At 40.8% G+C, this 13449-nt stretch overlaps 1 protein-coding gene and 1 non-coding gene across 2 annotated transcripts in view; one reads left to right on the top strand and one right to left on the bottom strand.

Moving 5' to 3' along the window:
- Window positions 1-13449, top strand: part of BRCA1 (BRCA1 DNA repair associated) — a 61413-nt gene that overhangs the window by 27059 nt on the left and 20905 nt on the right. Inside the window, exons 9-10 of the mRNA XM_007449887.1 lie at window positions 1742-1830; window positions 8023-8194. Of these exons, the coding sequence (XP_007449949.1) occupies window positions 1742-1830; window positions 8023-8194 (261 nt within the window). The remainder of the gene's footprint in view (window positions 1-1741; window positions 1831-8022; window positions 8195-13449) is intronic.
- Window positions 2735-2807, bottom strand: TRNAG-CCC (transfer RNA glycine (anticodon CCC)). Its single transcript has one exon. It is a non-coding gene; the product is annotated as a tRNA-Gly (tRNA).

Raw genomic sequence — 13449 nt, 5'->3', positions numbered from 1 at the left:
GAAAGAGTGAGTCTAAAATCAAGCATGTGCGGGCAATTAATACAACTGTGGACTTCCCTGTCGCTGATCAAAAAGATAAGAAGCCGAGCGATCATGCCAAACGTAGCCCAAAAAGAGTAACTAGGCTTTGTCAGTCATCACAGTTCAGAGGCAACAAAACTGAGCTCATTATTGCAAATAAACATGGGATTTCACACAACCCATATCTTTTACCATCACTTTCTCCCATCAGGTCATCTGTTAAAACTATATGTAAGAAAAACCTGTCAGAGGAAAAGTTTGAGGAACCTGTAATGTCACCTGAAAGAGCAATGGAAAACGAGAGCATCATTCAAAGTACAGTGAGCACAATTAGCCAAAATAACAGTCGAGAAAACACTTTTAAAGAAGTCAGCTCAAGCAGTATTAATGAAGTAGGTTCCAGTGGTGAAAACATTCAAGCAAAACTAGATAGAAACAGAGGACCTAAATTAAGTGCTTTGCTCAGATTAGGTCTTTTGCAACCCGAAGTCTATAAGCAAAGTCTTCCTGTAAGTAACTGTCAACTTCCTGAAATAAAAAGGCAAGGAGAAAATGAAGGCACACTTCAGACTGTTAATGAAGATTTCTCCCCATGTCTAATTTCAGATAACCTAGAACAACCTATGGGAAGAAGCCATGCTTCTCAGGTTTGTTCTGAGACACCTGATGAGTTGTTAAATGATGACAAAATAAAGGAAAATAGCAACTTTGCTGAAAGTGACATTAAGGAAAGATCTGCTGTTTTTAGCAAAAGTGTCCAAAAAGGAGAATTCAGAAGGAGCCCTGGCCCTTTAGCCCATCATACATGTTTGGTTCAGGGCCACGAAAGAGGGGCTGAGTCCTCAGAAGAGAATGTGTCTAGTGAGGATGAAGAGCTTCCCTGCTTCCAACACTTATTTGGTAAAGTAACCAATACACTGTCTCCATCTACCAGACATAATGCTGTTGCCACAGAGGGTCTATCTAAGGAAACAGAGGAGAACCTAATATCATTGAAGAATAGCTTAAATGACTGCAGTGACCAGGTAACATCGGCAAAGGCATCCCAGGAACATCACCTTCATGAGGAAGCGAGGTGTTCTGATAGCTTATTTTCTTCACGGTGCAGTGCAGTGGAAGACTTGACCGCTAATACAAACACCCAGGATCCTTTCTTGATGTTTGATCCTCTTTCCAAACAAGTGGGGCATCAGTCTGAAAACCAGGAAGTTCTGAGTGATAAGGAATTGCTTTCAGATGATGACGAAAGGGAAACTGGCTTGGAAGAGGATAATCGCCAAGAAGAGCAGAGTGTGGATTCAGACTTAGGTATTGGAACCAGGTTTTTGTGTTTGCCCCTGTCTATTTTATAGAAATGAACTAAATGTTTATGCCTTTGGGGGAGCACATTTTACGAGTTTCCAAGTACAATGAAAGTAACTGCTTCTTAAACTTTAACCATGTTCCTCCCAAGGTGCTTTTCCTCAAAAGTCCTTTACTCAGCTAGAACATCTTTTCTATTTGAATGAGATTTAATGCCCTAATTATTGGTGGGCTTGCTTCTGGTTTTCATCCTTACGATTCCTAAGAGGAAATCCGGTGTCCCTAAACAAAGAGTGTAATCATTTTGTGTGACATGAAAGTGAAGTTTGTCCTGTCAATGAGAAGAAACACGTACTGCAAGTTGGAGTATTGGCTGTCTGTTTTTACATCTGAATCTCTGTTTTTATTATCATTTAAGGTGAAGCATCATCCGAGTATGAGAGTGAAACAAGCCTTTCTGAAGACTGTTTGGGGCTGTCCTCTCAGAGCGATATCTTAACCACTCAGGTAAAAGCACATGGGGGTGTGTGTGTGGTGTTCTCAGTGCTATGCATCCCGCATTCTTACATTTGCTTATATCACCTCTTAGAATTAATGGTATAACAGTTGTGTGTGGGACCTTGTCTCCTCAAATTGGATTGTAAGCACCGAGATGGAACACATTACCTCCTATTTCATACACACACATACACACATGTACGTACCAACATGCTCACTGCAGAACACTAAATACTGAATTTAATAAATAAGTGAAACCTTCAAAACCCATTTGCCCTATAGCAAAAACATATATGAAAGCACTACTGTATCAAATAGAGGGGTGTGTTTCTTCTCAGTACCAAATTGACACCTACAGCGTTCTCTTCCTGTTAGACACTATCTAGCCTTTCACTGTTTGGTGGATACTTCTTTTTGTTTTTTCTTTTTAAATCGTATAGTTATTTGTTCTTCAGTGCCTGTAAGTCATCTTTTTTCTTTAAAAAGTACACAATTTTACTTCTTGCTCCTAGTGGTAAATATCCGATATTTTGGTGACTTGTGAGGGGGGTAACAGCTTTGTCATATCTACAACATTTGGTAACATGAATATTTCAGTACTCCAGGCAGAATAGTCTCCTAGAAAAAGCATTCTCTACCACAGCATCTAAAAATTAACATCATATTCCTCACAGAACCTGGCTCTGTATCCTAATTTTTATGTTGTAGGAGTGGCACCAAAATTTTCTAAGTTCTCACATTCAAAACTTCAGGCTCATTCAGCTTTTTTTTCTCCCTTCCTTCCTTCCTTCCTTCCTTCCTTCCTTCCTTCCTTCCTTCCTTCCTTCCTTCCTCCCTTCCTTCCTTCCGTTGCGCCATGTCTTTAGTTGTGCCATGTGGGATTTTTTAGTTGCAGCATGCATGCGGGATCTAGTTCCCTGACCAGGGATCGAACCCGGGCCCCCTGCATTGGGAGCACAGAGTCTTAACCACTGGACCACCAGGGAAGACACTCAACTTATTTTTTTAGCATATGGACACAGTGGTTGCTGGTGGTAATATTGGTGAGAGTTCTGTACCTGGCTGTGTTACTCAAGGCAATTTCCTTATCATCTCTGAACTATAGTATGTACATTCTTAAAATGGAGATACCTGGACCACCTTGAATCATCCTGCCATGACTTCTTTTTCTCACCTAAACCTTAAATACACCTTCAGCTGCTAGCAAAAAATGACATTTTTTTCTGAACTTCCTGAAATTACAGATTAGATAAAACTGAGAAAAACCGATAGTCTTATAATATTGTATATGTGCATCATAAAAAACTTAGAAAATACAGATAAATAAAAATCATCCCTGACAGTCCAGTGGTTAAGACTCCGTGCTTCCACTGCAGGGGCACGGGTTCCATCCCTATTGAGGAGCTAAGATCCCACATGCGCAGAGCAACTAAGCCTGTGCGCCGCTGCTACTGAGCTTGCGCATCACAGCTAGAGAGGCCACTTGCCACAATGAAAGATCCTGCATGCCCCAACTAAGACCCAACACAGCCAAAACTTAAAAAAAAAAAAAAAAGAGAGAGAGATTGGTTGGGTAAATATTAACATTTATCTCTGGTATGATATAGAAAAGATAGGTAATAGTTGTTGCCTTCAGGTGGGGAAATAGATGATTGGGAGAAGGAGAAGGAAGAAGCCTTACTTTTCTCTGAATATCCTTTTGTGCCTTGAATTTTATACCATGAACTTGTATTAATTATTTTTAAAATTAAATTCTATGCATTAAAAATCATTACTATTAACTTATTGGTATATATTCTTTCTTCTTCCTGTTGTACACAGGGGTGTGTGTGTGTGTGTATACCTTATCTTTAAAAAACATTCAGATGGTACTCTACATACTTACATTGTTTTTACTATGTCACTAAATTTTCTTCAGTGAATTTATTTTTAACTACTATATAGTATTCTTTCCTTGTGTACACCATGATTTATTCAACCTATTGCTGAATATGAGGGTTTCAGGGCAAGAGACACAGTTTGCTATCATGTACAGCACTGTATTATTATCTTTAAAAAAAAATTATTTATTTATTTGGTTGCACCGGGTCTTAGTTGCAGCAGGTGGGCTCCTTAGTTGCAGCACACGGGCTCCTTAGTTGTGGCGTGCGAACTCTTACTTGTGGCATGCATGTGGGATCTAGTTCCCTGACCAGGGATCGAACCCAGGCCCCCTGTATTGGAAGTGCAGAGTCTTATCCACTGCGCCACTAGGGAAGTCCCTGTAGTATTATCTTGATAGCTAAATATTTGCCCACATCCCCAGTGACTTCCTTAGTATAAATCCCTAGGACTGGAATTTTTCTGTTTGATACATGTTATTAAATTGTCCTTTAGAAAGACTGAACCAAACTGTGCTCTTCCAGCCCCTGTGGTACTTGGTAGCTCCCATTTTCCTATACCTTTGCCAACACTGGGTAGTATCCAGTTCTAAACTTCTGAGTCTTGGCATTGTCATGAGGACTATAGATAGAGGGCTTGTCTTCTGCCTGTTTTCAACACAGAGCCAATCCCTCCAGGACTGAAGCCTGCTGGAGTCAGGAAGAAACCTCTGAGACCACTGCCTGTTCTGTGCCTGAATTGTCACGTGTATTCTCCACTTCTGCAGGATTGCCATGGTGACTAAATTAATGAAAAGATTTTGAAGTCCTTTTCTTTTTTTTTCTTTTTTGGCTGTGCTGCACAGCTTGCAGGATCTTAGTTCCCCAGCCAGGGATCGAACCTGTGCCTCCTGCAGCGGAAGTGCAGAGTCCTAACCACTAGACCGCCAGGGAATTCCCTAGGAGGCCTTTTCTCTGTTTGCAATTACTATGATCCTTTCTCAGTGTGGATTTGGGGCTCTGTCAACGTGACTTTCACCTTTTTATCCCTTGTGTTTTAGAGTTGTAGTGTTCGGTTTCTGATTCCATCTGCCTTAGCCATATTGTATGATATTTGACATTCAATAAGCTACCTCCTTGTTTTCTATATTTCTGATCTTGTTCCCAGAGATATATGTCTATTTGTTCAAGGTTCATTTTATAACCTGTTTTTATGAAGCATCTACCCAAAACAGAGCCAAAGTCAGATTTCAGGGCTAACTTAAATCTAGAGCAGCTCCAACAAGCAAAATGATTGAAGTGGGATCTTTTCCCAAGGTCTGTTTATACAGAACTGGGGAGACATATATAGGAGATAAATCCTAATTTGGTATCATTAGTATCTGTTCTTTATCAAAGACTGATTAACTATATTTATTCATTAATTCATTTCTGCATTAAACATTTACTAAATGCTTACTGCCTGCTGGGTGTTAGGGATACAAAAATGATTAAGGAAGGATTCCATCCATCTGGGAGGAACATTCCACTTTGGTATACTAATGCACTAGCAGTATAAATGAAGCACTGAGGGGTCATCTGTTCCTGACAGGAGATGTATTATTGGTGGGGACTTCTGAAGGAGATATTCAAGCTGGACCTTAAAAGATGAGAATTTTTTCCAGGTGGAAAGAGAAGAGAGGCAGTAAATCAAGGCAACGGCACAGAGGCGTGAAATCATGCCCAGGAAACACAAAGTTGTCCTATGTGACGAAAACAGGGCATACGTGGTGGTTTTGGGGAGAAACAAGAGATAAGATCAGAGTGTGGAGGCCCTTTTGATTGATTGATTGATTGATTGATTGATTGATTGATTTTGGGCTGAGTTGGGTCTTCGTTGCTGCGCGCGGGCTTTCTCTAGTTGCTGCGAGTGGGAGCTACTCTTAGTTGTGGTGCGTGGGCTTCTCATTGCGGTGCCTTCTCTTATTGCAGAGCACAGGCTCTAGGTGTGCAGGCTTCAGTAGTTCTGGCACGCCGGCTTCAGTAGTTGTGGCTCACGGGCTTTAGAGTGCAGGCTCAGTAGTTGTGGCACACGGGCTTACTTGCTCCGCGGCATGTGAGATCTTCCCGGACCAGGGCTCGAACCCATGTCCCCTGCATTGGCAGGCGGATTCTTAACCACTGCACCACCAGCGAAGCCCGTGAAGGCCCTTTTGAATGCTGTGCTTAGGAATTTGGAATTTATCATGAGATCAATAACGAGTAATAATTATACAGTATTCAGAAAATGTTAACTTTTTATATGAGCAGTTGTATACAACTAAGCTCCTAATGGAAAAAAGAGACATGATAAACATGGCTTTTAGGGAACTTTAGCTGTATTAAAAGTAGATATCAGAGTAGCACAGTGGGAATAGGAAAGAAAAGTAGGACTAATTCAAGAAACACAAGAATTAGAATCAAGAAAACTTGGTAACCAATTTGGGTTTAGTCTCCCAAATGTATCAGGCCAATTGCCTGCAGGGGAATTTGTCCAAGTTATAAAGGAACTGCTTTGGGAAAACCCAAAGGAAAGTTATGTACCTATAATTCTCCCATTACTTTTCCGATTTTCTAACCTATTTAATGGCCACAGAAGTTAGATGTGATGGTTGTGGCAGTAGTGACTGATAGAGCTCCTTGAAGCTTATCAGGTATCCTGGTTTCATTCCAGATTTACTGAGGTGAGCCCTTGGCTAGGATTTGATCAGTGATGGAACTACTCACAAGACACCACGTGGTGGCAATGGTGCTGCTGTGGACATTGGCAACAAAGCAGTCTCAGGGTAGTAGTGGAAGCCTTAGTGGAGCAGGGAATGCATTTCCCAGGCATAAAAACCTCCTAAAAACTGAACTCAGTGTAGCAGGAGAAAGTAGATGGCTTGTTTTTAGTAGAGGGCAAAGTCATTTGCAAGGATCAGAAGAAACAGGTTGAAACAATCTGTTTCCCCAGGGTTTGCTGGCAACCATACATGCTCCTTCTAAAAGTAATGAAGAAATGTATACTTTGGAGAGCTCCTTACTTACCAAATACTTCGCTTATCAAAAACCTTAGACTTAGCAGATTTCTTCTTCATATGGAGAAATAGGAGAAATAAACATCAGGAGCCTCATAAGCAAGAGGAGCCCATTATCTTGAATTGAAAACAGTAACTGGCCTTACAGGCTTTCTGAGGGCTCTTTCTGCTGGATCCTTCCATATAGCTGGTTCTTCTCTGCAGCGATCTCGAGGTACCCCGTCCCCATCTAGAATGGCAGCACCATTCTAGGGCTGTATCCCCAGTGCCTAACACATAATAGGTGGTCAACAAATAGTTGTTGAATGAATAAATAGATAAATTAATGAATTAGCTCTTTGCTTGTTCTGTTAGAAACTAAATGTTCAAAGAATCCCAGAAAAGGAAGAGACCTCACAAGCCAGAGATTAGACATTTTTATATGGACTAACCCAAATCTCTTATGAGTACCACAATACCAAATTTTTGAAATGTAGCCTGTGGAAGATGTTAACAGAATCATGCTAATTTTAAATACCGAAAATGTTTTAAGTACCTTATTTTTTCACTCCCTAGCTTTAAAAGAAAATAACCAACTTCAAAAGGACATCACAATAAAACAAGCCTATTTGGGAGAGTTTGAGGAATTTTTTCTCCCCTTCTAACATCTTTCTGAAATAATTTCATGGGCATTAATTGCATGAATATGGTCAGATTAAAAGGTGCTCAGGGCTTCCCTGGTGGCGCAGTGGTTAATCTGCCTGCCACATCTTTCTGAAATAATTTCATGGGCATTAATTGCATGAATATGGTCAGATTAAAAGGTGCTCAGGGCTTCCCTGGTGGCGCAGTGGTTAAGAATCTGCCTGCCAATGCAGGGGACACGGGTTTGAGCCCTGGTCCAGGAAGATCCCACCTACCACGGAGCAACTAAGCCCATGCACCACAACGACTGAGCCTGCGCTCCAGAGCCCGCGTGCCACAACTACTGAGCCCACGTGCCACAACTACTGAAGCCCGTGCGCTTAGAGCCCGTGCTCTGCAATGAGAAGCTGCCACAATGAGAAGCCCGCTCACCACAAGGAAGAGTAGCCCCTGCTCAACGCAACTAAAGAAAGACCACGCACAGCAACGAAGACCCAACGCAGCCGTAGATAAATAAATAGATAAATAAATAAATTTTAAAAAAGGTGCTCAGGCAGAACTTATAATTCCATACAAAGTGATTTCAAGTCCCACGGTAAAATTAATTGGTGTAACATATTCTTGATTTCTGGCAAGTTTCTAAAAGAGTATAACTTTCTTGGTGTCGTTTCTCGTGTCTGCAGCAGAGGGATACCATGCAAGATAACCTGCTAAAGATCCAGCAGGAAATGGCAGAACTGGAAGCTGTGTTAGAGCAGCACGGGAGCCAGCCTTCTCACAGCTCCCCTTCCCTCATAGCCGATTCTTGTGCCTCTGAGGACCTGCTAAATCTGGAACAAAACACATCAGAAAAAGGTTTGTAATATTGGCCAAACTGTTACCTTAAGCAAAATTCTTCCCTCCCTAAGCCTTTATCTCTTTCTGAAAAGTATGGACCCAGCTCCAACATTTTATGATCTTTGCTCAGCATATATTTGCGGAGTCACTCCGTGGGAAATCTTAGAGCCTTGCTTCTAGTCCCTGCTTACAACTAATTTACCATTCAGAGGGCCCAAGACAGTCAGTAAGCATCGTCATCTGAGTACCCACAGTAAGGAAATGCTATGGGGCGCCCACAGGAAGCTGAGTGTCATGGGGCAGATTGGAAATAGGTAACCCCATCATTTTAGAAAGCTTGTAAAAAAACCACTCAGACATGTTTCTTATAGCACTGGTGTCAGACCACAAAGCCCTATTTAATCTACTTTCTGGTTTATAGAGAGAGACGTCTATATATACTTCAGGAACTGCACCTTGATCCACAGAAAGCCCAATTATGTGGCAGAGACAGGTGCTTTATAACAACATGATTGTTATCAACAAGACGAGGCATTTGGAGTAACTGGGCAGGTGGAGCTGCTCTGAGCTGACTCCCTATAAGAAGTGAGCACCGAGCTGAGAAATAACCTGGCATAAAAGAAGGAAAGTGAGATGAAAATTTGAGTTTTAACTGGAAAAAGCCTGTGAAAAACAACACATCAGGCAGGGTTTTAAACAGGGACAAATACACAGACACGCAGTGAGAGGCTAGGCATAGGCCTGGGTTCCAGGAGAGAGCTGGTGCTTAGGAACTAGCACTCCCAGAGCGCTAGCTACCTAGCTAACTTAGTGTTAAAGTCCCTTCTTCGTTCTCCCTTCCTCAGGCCTACAGGGGGTCAAAGGGCCTTCCTTTGAGTCTTTCTAGGAACTCTACTCTTAATTATTCAGGAGAGTGGTGTTGGTTCCGGAGTGGGCCTTGTAGTATTTTTATGTTCAGAGAGAAACAATAAGTAGCTCATGCATGAGAAGCTAGGAACTCTGTTGCTATGGCAGTGGTTCAAAATGTATTTCCTTAAATGCATTCTTTGTAACTATCTTCATTTAGTTCATCTCCCAGATAATGTAGCCCCAAGTCTCATCACCATCACAATTCTCGTTGGTGCTTTCACCACCTTCAATCTAAAAACAGACTAGACTTTCAATTTTAATGCACCAGATATAAAATGTTATTGTCTGGCTTTGAATATATGTGTGAATCTACTATCTCATCTTTGTGTGGGGGGGTATTTTTTCCTGAAGATCTGTACACAAAATGTTTCTTTGTGGCTTTTTTTTTATAAGTGCTATATTTTTATATATTCTATTTTACTATGGATTTGAAAAACTCTGAAAATTTCTTCTGAATTTCTGTATAAAACATTTTTTTTTTATGAAAGAGCCTTTACTCTATCCTTTGTGGTAAACTTATTCGTTGGTCTACTTTCTCATGAAATTATAACATCCTCAGAGTTTTGAGGTAGGTGGGTAAATGTTGAGAGGAGGGAGGAGAGGCTTATGAGAATTTCTCCATTTAAAAAAAAGTGTCCCCTCTCCCACCTCCACAGAGAGTGTCTGCTGTGCCCACTTATATTTGCACAACTTGAATATGTTGTTCAAATTGCTCAAATGCTACTTCTCAAGGAGATCACCTATAACCACGTTTTTTTTGTTGTTTTTTTGTTTTTTTGTTTTTTGTGTGGTACGCGGGCCTCTCACTGTTGTGGCCTCTCCCGTTGCGGAGCACAGGCTCCAGACGCGCAGGCTCAGTGGCCATGGCTCACGGGCCCAGCCGCTCTGCGGCATGTGGGATCTTTCCAGACCGGGGCACGGACCCGTGTCCCCTGCATCGGCAGGCAGACTCTCAACCACTGCACCACCAGGGAAGCCCAACTACGGTATTTTTTATTGTAATTTTTAAGTCTCTGACTTTTCCAGCCCCACTTTACCCTGTTACACTGTTACATTTTTTCAGTAGCCCTTATTAACCTTTTTTTTTTTTTAATTTATTTTTGGCTGCATTAGGTCTTCGTTGCTGGGCTCGGGCTTTCTCTAGTTGCGGTGAGCGGAGGCTACTCTTCATTGGGGTGCAGGCTTCACATTGCAATTGCTTCTCTTGTTGCAGAGCACAGGCTGTAGGTGCGCAGGCTTCAGTAGCTGTGGCTCACAGGCTCTAGAGTACAGGCTCTAGTTGTGGCACATGGGCTTAGTCGCTCCACAGCTTGTGGGATCTTCCCGGACCAGGGCTTGAACCTGTGTCCCCTGCATTGGCAGGTGGATTCTTAACCACTGTGCCACCAGGGAAGGCCTTTAACTTTTAACAATATCTAATTTGTTTTGTATGTTGTTTAGAGTTCCTCCTTACCTCCCACTAGAATGTAGGCTCCATCTGGGCAGAGAACCCTTACACCTGAGCCTGGAACACAGTAGGCGCTCAATAAATATTTTAATTCACATGATTAAAACTCTGAAGCCCACTCTAGAGTTACTGAAAGAAAATTTCTGGGTATGGATTCTGGAATTTTGTGGCTTTATTTCTGAAACAATTTGAACATGTACTTAATAGCAGCTCAAGTTTTGTGCCTTTTTCCCTCTTAAATTTGTGTGAGTCTAACTGAAATTCAAGCAAACTTCTTAATCCTGGGAAAAGGAGTTTTGTTTACCTTCAGCTATACTAAAATGACTTATTCTTTAAATAAATGTTTTATTTTTGAATAACTCTAGATTTACAGAAAAGCAGCAATGATAGTACAGAGAGTTCCTACAAGAACTCTACCCCTTAACCTAGTTTCAGTTTCCCCTAATGTTGTCATCTTACATTACCATGGTACTTTTGTCAGAACGAAGAAACCAACATTGGCACATTACTAGTAATGAGCGAAACTCTAGACTTAATCATATTTCACCAGTTTTTATTTATTTTTATTTTATTATTATTATTATTATTATTATTATTATTATTATTATTTACTTTTAGCTGTGTTGGGTCTTCTTTTCTGCGCGAGGGCTTTCTTTAGTTGCGGCAAGCGGGGACCACTCTTCATCGCGGTGCGCAGGCCTCTCACTATCGCGGCCTCTCTTGTTGCGGAGCACAGGCTCCAGATGCACAGGCTCAGTAGTTGTGGCTCACGGGCCTAGTTGCTCCGCGGCATGTGGGATCTTCCCAGACCAGGGCTCGAACCTGTGTCCCCCGCATTGGCAGGCAAACTCTCAACCACTGCACCACCAGGGAAGCCCCAGTTTTTATTTTTTAAGAATCCGTATTCTTAATGATGATGAAAGCTCCTTTTCCAGGATCTTTACATCAGATGTCCTGCCCTCAGCCTAGATCTGCCCTACTGTTTACCTAAGGGTCATTCCCAAGCCTGCATAATATTTTTGTGCAAACGTGTATTCTTACCCATTATGAATGATGTGTACCTCCCTCTGCAGGTAAAGCTATTTCATATCAGGCACTTTGTTTTTATTTTTGTTTTGTTTTTTTCCTCCTGAATTACTGTCATTCATAAAGCAAACATTAACATTTGTAACATCGTAGTCCATTGCAGCTGAAATGATTTTCAGACACATCTGAGCTTTTCTGCCCTACAGTACGTTCATTCCTGAAAGCTTATAGTTTATCATTTCTCAATATCTCTTTCCTCCTTTTCAATGTCTTTCTCTTTGATTCTTCCCAATACTTTTCAACAATGCTTATTAGCACCTAATAGGCAGTCAGTAAATTTATTAAATGTTTGGTCTGGCCCATATTCCCTACCCATGAAGAATATAACATATTAAGACCCACAGATGAAGGAATGATTTCAGGGGGGACTACAGTACTGTTCCAGTACTTGGGCTCTGGATCACTGCATCTATGAAATAAGGATTAAGGAAAAAGAAGAGCAGAAAAGTTTTTCCCTGTATTTTTTAGGTACTATTGAGTTATTGAATCCTAACTCAGGTTAGCTTATTTTCTTTGTAGCTTAGGCCGCATTGTAGTGAAAAGAGGAACTTGTATGTTAAATGTCCAGGTGGTGGAATGACTTTTTAATATCTATTTTTGTCTCTGAGGCCTTTCCCTCCCCACCCTTTCACATAAAAAAGCCCTTTTCAATAGTTCATTCTGTCACTTTGCTGTACAGCAGAAACTAACAACATTGTAAATCAACTATACTTCAATAAGTTTTTTTAATTAAAAAAATAATTCTGTTTGGTGTGATTCCTTAGACATTGCACATTACCTTTTATCAGTGATCACCTTGTATTTAGGGGGGAAATGATGCCTATATTAAAAACTTTACATTCCAGTTGGAAGAAAAACCTGCTGGTTCATGGTTAGACCCTTCTTTGTTTCAGCACCTTACAGTAGCTCCAGGCAGGGTTCTTGTGTTCCTAGAAACTCACAGGTCCAGAAAAGAAGACTATAAAGGAAACTATAAATAATGTATTTGAGGATTAACTCAGGAAATCAATGATTATTTCCCCCCAGGCTACCCAGTGTCTTAAAAAAATAGTTTAATTAATGCAGCCCTTTGTTTAAATTTTTCTGCCTTTATTTATGGATTTTCGCTTTTCTAGTAAAAGCTCAAAATAAATTATAGTCATCAGTGACTTTGTAATGGATAGAAGACATTTGTAATTTTTAAGTATTTGTTTTTGCTTTTTAAATATTTCTGCCTTTAAGCCACTTCCTAGGAAGCAGTGGCACACTAATACATTTGGAGGAATTAATAAATAAAAAGGATGTACTAATGTGCTAGAACTTTGCCTTGGGTCTGTTCTGTGTTTTTTCCTTTGTTGTGCCAGTTCATCATTAGTTCCATGTATTACTTCCAGGTTCCTTATCAGTCGGCACCTTGTTTTTTTGTTTGTATTGGTTTTTCGGTTTATTGTTTTCTTAGTAATTGAAAATGTGAAGCAAAATGTCACCTCTTTTTTCTTTCTCATCTGATCCCTCCCTTGTTTCCACACACATGCAAAAACTCAAACCCCCATCCTATACAGTCTTTTTTTTTTTATCATATATTGAGTTTATTTGTGCTCTAAAATATTTAAATATCGACATGCACCTTAACATTGAGTGATGTCACAGGTCATGCCCAACATAGAGCTTGGACAGGGAAATCCTTTGGCCTTGGTGCTTCTGTTTCATGGAAAAACCGCATGACCTGTGTCTGCTGCTTCCACACTTTGTTTCTTCCAGTTTCATCTTTCCCTTTATGACCCGAAGATCAGCCACCCTGGGGTCTATGACGTGGGCATTCTTTTTTTTTTTTTTTTTTTTTTTTTTGGTG

This window comes from Lipotes vexillifer, unplaced genomic scaffold (genome assembly GCF_000442215.2).
Source record: "Lipotes vexillifer unplaced genomic scaffold, Lipotes_vexillifer_v1.1 scaffold2106, whole genome shotgun sequence".
NCBI classification, from domain to species: Eukaryota; Metazoa; Chordata; class Mammalia; order Artiodactyla; family Lipotidae; genus Lipotes; species Lipotes vexillifer.
This window is presented reverse-complemented; position numbering and strand designations above follow the sequence as displayed.